The sequence below is a fragment of the Etheostoma spectabile genome, chromosome 12 (genome assembly GCF_008692095.1).
Source record: "Etheostoma spectabile isolate EspeVRDwgs_2016 chromosome 12, UIUC_Espe_1.0, whole genome shotgun sequence".
Classification (NCBI taxonomy): Eukaryota; Metazoa; Chordata; class Actinopteri; order Perciformes; family Percidae; genus Etheostoma; species Etheostoma spectabile.
Window position 1 is genome coordinate 12,205,362 of NC_045744.1, and position 13,994 is coordinate 12,219,355.

Sequence of the window (13,994 nt, forward strand, 5' to 3'; positions counted from 1 at the left end):
ATCTTTTAGATTTATCCAATCAGGGCTCTCCTCACTCTACATCCGTATTGCTTGTATTCCTGTCCACTCTTCTTTTCGTGTGTGTGTGTGTGTGTGTGTCTGTGTGTCTGTGTGTCTGTGTCTGTGTCTGTCTCTCTGTGTGTCTCTGTGTGTCTCAGTGTGTGTGCGCGTTTCTCTCTTTCATGAGCCAAATACCATGTTACTTCATCTAAAATAACATCTGTAAAACCCAACACTGGTCTCAGTGTAATCAAGAACATTTCAGCAGTCGGCTGAGTGTAATTCTGTCCTTGAAATTATGGGATGGGAGTGTTCTTTTTTTTGTGAGCCCATAAAAAGGCGAGCGTGACCACCTCATTACCTCAGCAATAAAAGAATACAGCCTCAGTGCAGTGTAAGCAATGTCAGTGTGCAGAGTCCAACAGCTCGACCGACTCATTTTGTGGGAGATGATTGTCAAAGTCTTTGGTTCCAAGTTCAGACCAGCAACTGGTTTTCAGGGACCATGCCCTCGGGGAAGAAGGTTAAGCTCGTCCTGTATGAGGTTCTGCAGCTTGCAGCCCTTATCATACCCATCTTTGTGATTATGGAGAGGTTTGCCAGCCTCATACACGATGTGAGAGGACGGGATCTGACAGCCTACTGGCTAGTGGTGGCAGCCTCTATTGCCTATGTGACCTCTGTGACCCTCCTGGTGTGGGTTCCTCTGAAATATCTCATTTTGAAGCGGCAGAGGTTTATCTCAGCGATCACACAGTGGTGAGTACAGCTGTTTGGATAAAACACAAACCCTTTGAGGCACATTCGGGATTTTGGCCCAAATTTGACTCGACGAGGAGAAAAGCATTTAAATAACAATGCAGTAGTGAAAGGACAAACAAAGTAGCAATATTACAATGTATAAACACCTTTTTATTAAGTCCTGAATTTACAAGTATTATCAGAAAAATATACTTACAGTATGCACAGTTTATCTCAAGTAAAAGTGCACACGATGCAAAATGTAGTTGGCATTGTAGCTGGTTGATCTGGAGCTAATCTTAACTACTATTTTGTTTAATTTTTTAGCAAAGCATCATATTTTGTATGATTTTGTGAAGGGTCTTCTGAAGGGTTTTAGTACTGACCAGATGCTTATGATGGCTAATGTAAGCCAACTTTAGTTTGCTGACCCAACGTCTCCTATCTACAAAGTAAACTGGCTCAAAGGCTGTACAGTACCTGTCAAATGTTTTGACACAATTTCTCATTCAAGTAAATGGGAAAGTGTGTCCAGACTTTTGACTGGTTATTGGCATGAAGCCTGACATCAGGAGATAGCAGACAATCTGCAAAGTAACTACTAACTATAGATGTCCGATAAATGTCATGGGTAAAATGATTATAGGCCTGACAAGATAGATTAAATGCAGTATAGTATATATGTTGAGAATAGGATCGGAATTGTTCAAATTTGAAGTAAATGCATCCTATTTTGTTTTTCAGGAGACCAACAGCACTAGCGTATCTGATCCTATGTACATTACCGTCCTTTGCTATTTTAATAGCCAGCTCCAAGGTAAAGTCATCAAGACTGATTGTTCTTGTCACAGAGAAGCACTTGTTGATGTTAAGTTCGTTCATGCTCTGACGGGGTCCTTGAACAGGCATATTTGTTTGGCATTTTGTTTTGACGTTTTTGGAACAAGCTCGTTTAAGGACCCCCCTTGTGTAAGTGACTGTGTTTAGAGCACTATTATTATTCACTGAGTGATAGTTGACACGGCACATTGCACCACAGCTTCAGTCTCTTGAGATTTTGCTTCCAAATATTTTCTCACCATGTACTGAGAGGGACTTTGGCACCATCATAATTGTAAGAAATAGGGCCGTGTCCACCGTCACATGCCTGTACTCTCTGTTGGTATTCAGTAACCCACAGTGAACATAACGAGGTGATCATTAACTCAAACTAGCATCCACCACTCTCAAAAAAAAATTAAAAGAAGTATACATATATAAATAAAAGATGAAAAATGTCTTTTATTCCAAGATGAGCAAGGACATAAAAAAGAGCATGTAGCCACACAAAGACTTGTCAGATATATTCATACATCCAATATTTATACATCTAAGGGCATTCAGCAGCATCTTAATGTCCATAGTGATGGGGTGATAAAATCAGATGGCTTCATAAAACTTGACTCCTCTTTCTCAGTCCAGCCAAATGCCGTGATGAAAGGGTTTCGACTCAGTTTTTTTCCTGCTTTATTCCTCATGATTTCTCAGTGGCAGATTGGTTCTTTTTTCTTTTTACTATTGAATGCACATTTATGTTTGCTGTTACCTCTTGTACTGTACTGTAGGTGCAGGTGGACAGAGGAAAGCGAATCGACTATTTCACTGAGTTGCCCGTTTCCTTGGTACTTTTTTCCCTCATTTGTGTGGATGTCATAGAAAGGATTCGCCCCTGCAGGCTCGTTGGACAATGTAAGTTTTAAAGTTGTTGGCATTATTACAATTTAACTGACGTTGAAGTGTTCATTTCCTGCATTTTTTGTTCTGCAAGAAAAAATGGATACCAGTAAGGATTCAGCTGGACTCAATTCTCTATCATACTGTAGGCGCCGGCAGTATTAGTTGACCACCATACCAACATTTGGTCAGCTTCTTATCAATCACTAGTCAGTAAGTCTGCAGTACTAATGCAATGGGCAACTATGGGCCCCAAGGTTTCTGTGTGGCAATTACTAATTACAAATGTATTTGGCAAACACTAAAGCACAATAAAAAACAACATGACACCTTTAATGTTTCAGTTAATATTATGTTTACATGGTAGTGGAGACAGGTTGGTTTCTGGGACCCTGGGCAATTTGACTTTGGGTGTCATAGCAGGCTAATCCAGCCCTGATAGTCCAGATATACAGTATACAGTGCTGCTCATGAGTACAGGAACCCCTGCTGAAGTTGACTAAAAAGAGGAATAAAAAAATATGAATGCCTTACTTTAAAAATGAGGAAAAATCCAACCTTTAAGGACACCAATTGTCTTTGTGAATGAATAATGTATTGTAAAGAAATAACTGTTCTTTTGTGAATTTTATTATTCAAGGCCAGTTATTCCATGGATCAAGGATACTTTGCGTCCTGATGAAGTTCCCTTGGCCTTTGGAATTAAAATAGCCCCACATCATCACATACTCTTCACCATACCTAGAGATTGGCATGGTTTTATTTCAGTTAGCCTAATAGCTGGTTTGATTTAAATTTAGAGATGATTTTATGGAAAGTTCCCCATGTCAATCTCATGCCCCCTGTTTTATAAAAAAAAAAATATATATATATATATATATATATATATATATATATATAACAGCTGATGTTGTGTGTGCTCCTTTGCAGTGGACAGTCTGGATACTGACTTTGACATGCCAGGCCCCGTCCTCACCTACCTGGAACAGGTGACCACCGTAACAGGCCAGCTGCATCCTGATGAAGGCCAGAACGGTTCAACCCAGGGCCACCCAGAGGCCAGGAATGGCAGCACCCCAGGCAGATGGCAGGACCTCACTGGCTCACCCAGCCGCTCAACACTCAGCTCACGAGCACCCGGCACTGCCTACCTATACCCCTCATCGTCCCGCCAACGATCCTACTCTGGTTCTCTGGGCTTCTTGTTGAGGAGGGACGGAAGGTCAGAGGTGTTTGTGGATAGTTTTCTGTTCTGGTTCGACACTGTGGAGATGGTAAGAGTGGCAGGAGAGCCGTCAGTCTTCTACTCGGCCTGGGTGTTTCCTATCTACATCCTCTCCTTCATGTCTACTCTCCGCATGGTCATCACTCCTCACAATCCGTTATTGTCTTCTGCTGGAGTTGCTCTGCAGGACCTTCCTTTCTTCATCATTCGGGTCGCTCTGATTGTTGTGTTTGGTTATGTAACTCCTGTGTTGTACACATTGAAAAATGTGCTGGTGAGCCTGACTTTTATCTACTTTACATTTCTGACCAGGCTGAGGATTTTCAGAAGGCAGAGCATGTTCTGAGGAGGATTGGCGCATTGTGTTGTTTATGAAAGATCCACTTTGATTGTGGACTTTTGAACTTTCGGTGTATTTTTGTGTAGGGAGCGGCACCAGAGAAACACAGAGCTGACCTGGAGCTGGTACTGATGATCAAGAAGAACACACTTTGAAATGTAATGGCTGCAAATCTTTTACGATTTTTCATCCAAATCAAATGTAGAAAGAAAAGATTCTGGATTTCAAACAAAAGGTGTGTAGGGGAAGTGTACAGTAAGCTAGTTATGATTTTTTTCTGAGAGACATTTGAATCCAAATGTATTTATTAATGCTTCTTTTTATATTTACCTCCTACATTTTTTTTATCTGTACCATATTTGTTAACATACTAAAAAAAGTAATGAAAAAAAAACACATTTCTTGTAAACAAAAGCTTCTAAACCATTTCCAACATTAACTATGTTAAATAAATAACCTCTGTGTAAACATTTTGACAATATTTTAATTTACTATACTATTATGTGCCAACAGAGAAATTATCACCTGACTTCGCAGCAGTGGCGGAAATCCTTGAATCAGTGGGGGTGATTCTTTTATTGATAAATGTTGCATTACAAATAAGTGTTATATAAATAAATAGTTAATTAGGTAGTATTACTTCAAAAAACAGCTTATGTTTCCTTTAACATATGCTAAATCCTTTATCATAACAAAAATTAAAACATCTCCTTATTTTAAACATTGTATAAAAAAACTCACCTTAGCCTTCATTATGACTGAATCGCCATTTTATTTCACTTCATTCATTTCATTTTGTTTGATCTGAGACAACCACGAAAACAGTTCAGTTGCAGTTTTCGTCTTCAGCATATATTCACCTATTGCTGAACCAGCAGATGGATGTACTGTACTTTCTAATCTTTTTATCTCGCCTTGCCTCTTCTAACTCACTTCCGGTGTCCTTGACTGTTGCAAATTAGCCTCTAATCCTCGTCTTTTGCCTGCAGGCTGTGTGTGTGTGTGTGTGTGTGTGTGTGTGTGTGTGTGTGTGTGTGTGTGTGGTGTGTGTGTGTGTGTGTGTGTGTGTGTGTGTGTGTGTGTGTGTGTGTGTGTGTGTGTGTGTGGTGTGTGTGTGTGTGTACGTGTGTACGTGTGTACGTGTGTACATGGCAATATAACTCACCAAATTGTAACCTTGGGCTGTATCAATAAAAAATGCCACAGTGACACTACAGAGAGATGCAGGTGTATAATCGGTAGTCCTCCACCAGGACACGTCTGACAGAGTTATACCCCATGAAGCACTTGGTCTTTGTCCGTCTGATGGATGAGCCAGGGCTGCAGGACAAACTGTTTAAGGGAATTGCCGAGTTGGTGGCTCATGTCTCTCGCCCCCCCACAAAAAAGGGAAAACATGAAGGAATTTGAAAGATAGCGGCAACCATCCTTGTGCATCTATGGTGATAAATTGGGTGAATCGCCATTGCCACACTGAATGGGAAGGTTTGTTACATGCATTACACGGCCAGTGACAGGACACTAGACAAGCAGCTGTAATTCATAAAGAGGGACCAGAGCTGGCCTGCTTTCATTTACTGGTATGGAAACTAAAATTAACTTCCCTTAATTTCCCCACAGCCATGATCATCCTCCTCTTTGATGATTCATACTATAATCTGCAAGAAAACATTAGTGCAGCTTGAGTTACTGTGGCCATTTTACAGTCATGTTGGCAGTTCGAGCACTTTAGTCCCATGACACAGAATGAATGCTCTGAAAAGTCTGTATGATCAAAGGAAAAAGGCAACAGCCTGCATCTATTGCTTATCTAAGTCTGTAAGATCCACATTCAGTTCTCTGAGGCAAAGGCTTTCATTTCCTTATTTTTCATGCATGCTGAGAGAAGCTTCACAAACATTCATCCAGTTTTGACTTTTATTCAGGATGCAAACAATTTAAATTGAGTACTTACAGTCTAATTTTATTAAAACAGGTCAAATAAATCGGCCAGTTCAGTAGGACTACTTAGACGCTAATCACTTATTTAATAACATATATCAATTTATTTGAAGTGCTTTCTAAAATTGATGGTACAGAAATACAGCAACCTGCCTTTTTCTTTGAACATACAGATAGATGCCAGGGCCATAGCCAGGATTGACGAACTTCTGAGATCATGAGTCCAAAACTTTTTAAGCTCAGCATACCAATGTTGGAATTTGTTTGACTTATAATCAACATAACTCCTGTCAAAGTATTTGAAAAGTTTAAATATTTAAATTTTAATCTTTTGCAGAGTTTATCTCTAGTCACGCTCTTTGTGTGACTCCTGGGGAAGCAATGTTGTGCTGTCGGTTGGTTGATTTATTTTACTCTCGGGTCCAGACTAAAATATCTCAATAACTATTGGATGGGTTGCCATGAAATTCTGTGCAGACGTTCATGTTTAAATTACATATTTATATTTACAATGCCAGAAATTTCCTCTACTGCCATCCAGAGGCTGATTTTGTGTTTTGATTTAACATCTCAGCTTTGTAAATTATAGAGTGTGGTATAGATCTACTCTACCAGCAGGTCAAAGTTTTTACCTATCTGTGAAATATATCTATTATTGGCGCAAACAAACAGACATTTGGGGTCCCCAGAGGATGAATCACAGTTATTTTATTTTTGTCTGACTTTTCCACTGGCAGGTAAAATCTCTCAAAAATGAATAGACAGATTGCCGTGATATTTGAGCCATCCAATACTTTGCTTTATGACCAAATACTTTTAAAACTAAGGACATTCCCATCAGGCTCAGCTGTAATTTCTTTGCTAAACATTTACATGCAAACCATATCATTTTGAGCATTTTAGCATGGTGATGCTTTTAGAAAAGTTGATTTCTTTTGGAAATAATCTCACAGATTTTCTTCACTTATATCATGAGGATTTTGACTCAATTATAGATAGAAATGCAGTGTTGAGCAGAAGCACAATTACCCCACAGTGCCTCCTCATTTCACTCTCTATGTAACATGAAAAACAAGCAAAAGTATGGCAGCAGAGGGGAGAAATGACGCAAAAAGAAGCAACAGTGGAGGGAGAGGGAGCAGACGTGGACAGAGATGAGGAGAATGAAAGGGGGGGAGCACAGATAGAGAGATAATCGAGAAGAGGAGATGGGGGGTTGCTGTTAAGGAGGGGTGGAGGCTTTGTAAATCTGAGGGGCTGGAGGCGCATTTGAATTCAGGCTGTGTGTCTCCTGCGCTAGCCGAATGTTACCTGCTCTAGCATGGCAACAGAGAGAGAGGGAGAGCGGTAAGCTTCAGCTGCAGCCTACACACACACACACACACACACACACACACACACACACACACACACGTGCATACCCGGTCACAACAGGAGTGCAAAGAGTGACTCAGGTAAGCAGGAGTGCTCCTGATGAGAGAGCACCCTTGATAGAAGGAAGCAGCGTGGCGGAGTGAGAGATACTGGAGGAGGAGCTATAGAACTGGGATTTTTGAGGAGGAAGAAAACAGGAGTCACACAGAAACTGAAAATCTGGATTCCCAGGGTGGGCATAAAAGGGAGAAATAGAAAGGGATACAAGCAAGATGGATGTGGAGTTATGCAAGCCCTGATTGGATAAATCTGACAGACTAGAAGGTGCTGTGAGATGTTTGCCGTCCGGATCACCTGAACTCATCTGGGGACATAACTTATGACAGGGACCAGCCAGAAGTGATCCTCCCCTGGGAGAACCTGTGGACATAAGAGATTTTTTCTCCGGGATCTCCCTGAAGAGGTGGCGATCAGGTGGCTCACCTGTGCAATGAGGGTCCTGTGTGTGTGCCTGGCCTGAGCCGACCCGCCCCAGAGGCTCCATCAGCCTGTCCCCTCCTCTTTCCCGCAATTGGATGTCTTGATGTATTGCTGTGGGCTGGGACACTGGCGGAGAGTGCAGTCCACCCATGTGAGTAACCCATCTCAGCATCACATGCGGCATTCATCCTCATATTTTTGATCCCATAGCAACAGTGGCGTCTTGTGACTGAGAGAGGGGGGTAATACATGAGCAATGGCAGAGTAATGCATATGTATACAGTATATAATTATATACATGTATACAATTATGTGCTACTGTAGTGTGTGTAGTCATCACTCTATACTTTTACAAACAATGCTGATAATTCATTCACAATTAGTGTAATCTTTTGCATCTGTTGTCTGTAAGCACACTAACGCAAGCAGTGCAGTGGCAGCTTTGAGTGTGAGTCTTACAACCTGTTATTCGCTCACTTCTCAGTGACAGTATGTGCTTATAAGTTTTCAGACATGCTGCAGTTTATCAGGACAGACGGTGTCATTGTCAAACAGCTCTCTGTATTGATCCCAAAACAGGACTTTGTGAAATCATTGCATGGAAGCCAAATACCTGTGCGGGATGGTTTCCACAGTTTGATTCAAGGAAGTGGAACTAAAGATAAGGTTATTTAAAATACATGATAAATAAATGAGTTAAATACAGGAATACATTCAAATACATGAAATACAAGATCTGTCCCGGCTCAGCTGTCTAAAAGAGGACAGACGGGTGCAGTTATTTCATTACAGGCCAGGTTTTACTGTCCTCTCAATGACAGGGAGGAGCAGGAAGGACAGTCGCTCCTCTCCTCCACCTGTTTCTCTTTATTTCTTCTTGACTTTCCACTAAGTCCCTCTTCCTCTCCTCCCTCTTCTCTCTGCCCATCTGTCTACTGCTTCATCACATGCATCTTCATCATAGTCATTGTTGCTTTTCTTGCATGTGTCCACACAACCTCTGTTGTGTCCTGTTACAGCTGATACTATAGAGTCTCAGTGCATTGTGTGATGGCGCTGACTGCGGAGGACTCTAACGCAGCCACATTCCTACATGAAATAGGCTTACTGTCAGCCATCAACACTCAATAGGCTGTCAGCGCAAAGCCTCGCGGATTACCACATACTGTTTTGCTGCATGCAATGTGCGCCCACCTCAGCAAAAAGCCAGGAAAAAAAACTTACAGAATCAAAAAGCCACACACGGATTAAAGCAGTGACACATCATGAAGTGGGATGTGGTGACAACAGTCAGTTTGGCTTCATTGGTTTTGTGTGCTTATAGTTTCGCACAACTAAAAACCCTGAGTCGATAAAATGTATTTTAATATAAGGAAGTAAAAAATAATCTACAAAATGTGTTGTTTAGAAGCACTCAGGCTTGAAAATATTTAGATTAATGGTAAATGCCTTTCTGCCTGTGGTCCAAGAACATTACTCACCCATTATTTCAAAAAGATGGATCAATGAAAGTCACAATTTGGCCTAGTGGTTCCTAACCTGTGGTCAAAATTTACTTTCTAGATTTCAAAATACAAAATTAAATGCACACCACTACACAATTTATGGTTTTCTGAGTTTTGATTTTTCTCTAATCTTTTTTTTTTTCATTAGGAAAGACTGGATAGTTTTCTTTCATCGTGTTTCATAAAACTATTCAAATGAAACAGTCTGAGTAGGGAACATCACTCCAAAAAGGTTGGGAGGTTGGTAAACACTGGTTTAGGATCCATTTTTGACATGATACACATCCCAATCAACAGATTTGATATATTAAGTAATGTTAGTTGATCAAAACAACAATATCAACAACAACTGATCTCAAATTTATGAGAGATTTAAGGCTGGATCACCTGAAGTGCTTGCCTGGCTCTAAGAAGGAGCTTAGGACATCTTACTATTCTCTGCTTTAGTTGCTGCTGTTCTCATAACGTCGGTGTCGGGGCAGCTCAGCCAATAGGTGATGGGCTCAGTTATCCCCATTATATAAATCTGATTAAACTTTAGGGAAAAAAAGGCACTTAAAGGGGGGAAAAAAACTTTAACAACTTTTTTTTCCAACATTTCTTTCTCAAACCTGGAAAACATGATGCTGCCCAGTTCAATTAATAATGGACTAGATTTCAACGTGAAATAGCCATTTAAATTAAGGCTTCTACATTTCTTTTTGCAAGAACACTGCCTTGGACCTCTTTTCTCTTTTGAACGTTTGTGTTCCCCTTCCATAGATCAATTTCATGATTTGTTTAAACTTCTGAGCACTTCAAACTTTTGTTTTCTAAAATATCCCTCCATATTTAATATAACAGTTGGTTGTTAAGCTTGTCATGGCTTCCGTTTAGTGTACTAAATGTGCTATTTTTATGAAGAGAAGCCAGGTGAGGCAGTTGTACTTGCAAGACCTTTTGCCAAAAGACACTGACAAAAAAATGCACCTCAAAAAAGTACTGCATGAAGCACTTTGTGTTGCAACAAGAGCGTTTGGCCTCAAACTTATGGTCAAGAGGCAGACAGGAAATGTGGAGAGAGGGGATGGGGACGGATGACATGCAACAAATAAAATGTTTCTGTCAGTGTGTAAAGGCATGCCGTATTTTAGAGGCTTGTAAGGAACCAAGTGATCATTTTATGGGGGTATTTTATTAGGTCGTTTTTAGGATAACATTCATAAATTCTGTCTTAAGATGCCTCATGTGATGGTATTTCATGGTAAGTCAACATATCACTTTACTTTGGGAAGATTTCAACTCATCACGTGGTTTGTGTTACTCGCAGCGACCCTCATAATGTGAAGAATAAAGAAACAAGCCATTGTAAGAAAATCATTGTTTTACTGTACATGGCACAAACATAGTCCCGGCTGTGACTCCTGGCCTGAATTCACCTGCTGTGTACCTGAACATCAATTTGAGTAGGATTGAAGTTCGTCGATAATCACTAAATGTGACTGTTGGGAGAGGCTTCAAAATTCACACGAACAGATAATGTCACCGATGGAACTATTTGACTTGATTTTCAGTAGTGACAGTTCATTTTTTAATCAGTTTACGGAAATGTATATTCAACTGTTCTCAGATGTATCAAGTCTTAACTAAACAGATAACTGAAACAGATATATAACACACCATGTGTTTGTATACACATATGTATTGCAAACAGATTTGAGTACTACACAGATAAGAACATCTGCCTCTGCACCACCAAAGTGAAGATAAAATAACTATAAAATATATAAAAATATATAAGTGCATATGACACTGTTGTTCAAACCCACGCATTTGACAGACAGAGACTGCATCTTGGAAGTTTGTGATCAATTCTGTATGGTGATGTAACCAAGTGGTGTCCCATTTCATAGGGGTATGTTTTCACCCCTACCCCTTACCCCTTGGTTTCAAGGGCCAAGGGGTAGGGGTAAGGGGAAAGGGGTAGGGGTGAGATGGAGAAATGGGATTCTAATCTTAAATCTGGAGAGGACACACGTGGAGAAACTACCAACATCTCCAAATAGAAATACACTTCCCTGTGATCTTACCATCCATATTTCTGCCTCTGTTTCATTTCTCCGTGCCGGATGCAGCGTCTCTTGAATTTTTTACCTGTCAAGGTAAATCTATAAGGACCACAGATCCATGCAGCGCTGGGGTGGACATTGATCGCACCGCTGAATCAAAATCCTGTGGATTTGTTAAACACGCTGCGAGCTGGGGTCGGCATTATCTTGTTTCCACACTCGCACTGCTATGTCCTACTTCACCAGAGGCGATGGGATTGTAGATCACAAACAAGTATCTGTGTAGGACCAAAAAAAGCTCTTCAGGGCTGCTTGGCCTCAGCTATTTATTTATTCTTAGAAATGCAGTTTAGATGAGTAAATGGGTAACATTAATTGCTTATAAGGTAAACAAAACAGGTGTTATCTTCTTCACTGTTTCATGTGGATGCTGTTCAGTTCTTGAATTTAATATACCGTGTCTGACTAGAAGAGGCCTTCGTGATGTATTTTCAGTGATGATTTAGATAAAAGCTATACTACTGCAGTTTGTTGATCGGAATACATTTTACACTTAAAGAAATAGTTAAACATTTAGGGAAATATTCTTATTCTCTTTTTTTCAGACGGTATATAGATCCCACTCTCACTTCTCCTTTTGAAAATATTCTGTCATTTGCAGTTGCTGAGAGTGCAGTATGAGTTTGGGATTGGCAGAGAGAGAGAGAGAGAAAGAGAGAGAGAGAGAGAGAGACAGTCATGTGTAAAACCATCAATCTCTACTTCTGTCTATTCATCTATTCCACTCTCTGACCAATCACTGTCGTGGAGCTCAGCAGTGAGATTCCAACAAAAAATGCAAGATGACATAAACAGCGACACAATCATAAATGATCATTCATATTCTGTATTTCCAACAACAAAATCAATGTAACCTTTTTTTTTTCTTTTCTATGATCTCATGTTAAGGATCAGTAACCTGTCTGTCAGTCTGTGTCGGCCCGCTGCAGCCTCTGACTGGCCCTCTTCAGTCATCTGTCCTCCCTCCTCAACTCTCACTCTCCCCTCCATCCTAATATACTCACTAGCCATCCATCTCCCTCGCTATGCTCTCCTATCCCTTTCACATCTATCACCATATTCCTCCATGTCTTCCTTCCTTTCCACTTCTTTCCCTCGCTCCATCTCTTCTCAATCTCTCTTCTCCCAGATGTTAAGGAATAGTGGTTTGCTTGCACCGGCATTCGGCATCCAAGAGGAGGGGCATAGCCAGATGTTTGGTTGCATATTCAAACAGCGTTTATGGATCTGAGTAGAGCAGAAAAAGAAAAGGAGGATTCAGGTGAAAAGACTGAAGGAATTTTTCTGCATGTTCTAGGCTATTTCTGCCTCTGACGGACACTTTTGGAGTTATCTCTGTTTCTTCATCTCACTCCTACTCCTCCTCCTTCTAGAGTCAGTTTTAGATCATGTTTAGCTGGTGGGATTTGAGGGCAACGCTCCAGGCAGATGTAAATCTGGTGAGGGTTGGCGTGCGTGCTTGGTGTGTGTGTGTGTGTGTGTGTGTGTGTGTGGGGGGGGGGATGCTGAGTGTTTTGGGATTAGGACCGTTGACCTCTCCGTCTGCAAGACATGTCAAAAGTGTTCAAGAACAAAAATGTCTCCTGGGTGAGTACTGCCTTTTGGCTGGTGGGAGGGGGGAAGAGTGGACGGAGGGGACGGAGAGGGGAGAACTGTTGGCGGTGGATATTAGGAGTTCAGGTTAAGTACTTTTTCAGTTTTCTCAGCCTTGTCTGCTTTGAAATTTATCATTGACTGTAATTTCTTTCAAGAAAAGGTGATGGTTAGTCTCGAAACAATGAGTGTGAAATGACTGTAGTTTACAGTTGAATGAAAATGCTGTTTTGGTTGCGTCCAATATGCAATGATGAAGTATTTCTTTTTCTTTTTTTTTTAGCTGAGGGCAGATGTGTGGTTTCTAGCTGTGTGAACAAAGTGGAGGGCAGAGTGGAAGGCTGGTCATTGATTTCTCTCTGGGCAGCCCTGCCCTGCACTAAGTCCCCAGATTGACAACACACACACACACACACACACACAAAGAAGCTTAGGAACAGATGTTTGTTTATATATGTTTGAGAGCACACACTGTATGCACATAATCCCAAATGCTGTGTAGGGGTGAGATGGCATTGTGTGATAGTGGCTCTGTTCGCCTCTGAATCAGATGAATAAGATCTTTCCTCGAGTCCTATACATTACTAAGTTCATTCTGAGGCTGCATTCACATTAAGGCAACAAAAAAAGCACTTCCACTATTTGTGCCGCTTTGTTTCAGGTCAAGATGTTAGTTTAGTTTCATAATCTCTCATAAACCTTCACCTAATTATCTTTTTTTCTCTGTGACAGTGGTCTGACATCTACAGGTGAGAGCCACTTGAGCAGTAAAGATATTGAAAAGGATGTGTGCGTGTGTGTGCGTGCGTTTGTGTATTGTAGGTCCAGATGTTTGTTTGACCCAGAGGTCAGTGTCACAGCTTCTTACTCCACACTGTCACAGCCTGGCCCAGTGATGCCAGCCCTGCATGTTATGTAACCCTCCTCTGTGTCCATTGCCTCCCGAAGCTCTCTCTGGAGATTTTGGTATCTCA

General features: G+C 40.9%; 2 protein-coding genes across 4 annotated transcripts in view; both read left to right on the forward strand.

The window, feature by feature from the left end:
- The first annotated feature begins 243 nt into the window (after positions 1-243).
- tmem236 (transmembrane protein 236) lies at positions 244-4,653 on the forward strand. The gene is made up of 4 exons (XM_032532563.1): positions 244-759; positions 1,486-1,558; positions 2,346-2,469; positions 3,385-4,653. Exons 1-4 carry the CDS (start codon positions 506-508, stop codon positions 4,023-4,025), a joined length of 1,092 nt encoding a protein of 363 aa, XP_032388454.1. The 5' UTR covers positions 244-505; the 3' UTR covers positions 4,026-4,653.
- Positions 4,654-7,380: 2,727 nt separating this feature from the next.
- Positions 7,381-13,994, forward strand: part of cacnb2b (calcium channel, voltage-dependent, beta 2b) — a 42,723-nt gene continuing 36,109 nt past the window's right edge. The window contains exon 1 of one of the 3 annotated variants that reach the window (XM_032531762.1): positions 7,381-7,965. In XM_032531762.1, coding sequence (XP_032387653.1) covers positions 7,918-7,965 — 48 coding nt within the window. In that variant the 5' untranslated portion in view covers positions 7,381-7,917. The remainder of the gene's footprint in view (positions 7,966-13,994) is intronic. The other 2 variants (XM_032531760.1, XM_032531759.1) reach the window with 2 other exon arrangements.

Bases quoted from the DNA above. Each gene is read 5' to 3' on its own strand.
- tmem236 (XM_032532563.1), top strand. From the start codon at position 506: ATGCCCTCGGGGAAGAAGGTTAAGCTCGTCCTGTATGAGGTTCTGCAG. The intron at 1,559-2,345 runs GTAAAGTCATCA...ACTGTACTGTAG, and splicing joins TTTTAATAGCCAGCTCCAAG to GTGCAGGTGGACAGAGGAAA. The intron at 2,470-3,384 runs GTAAGTTTTAAA...GCTCCTTTGCAG, and splicing joins CTGCAGGCTCGTTGGACAAT to TGGACAGTCTGGATACTGAC.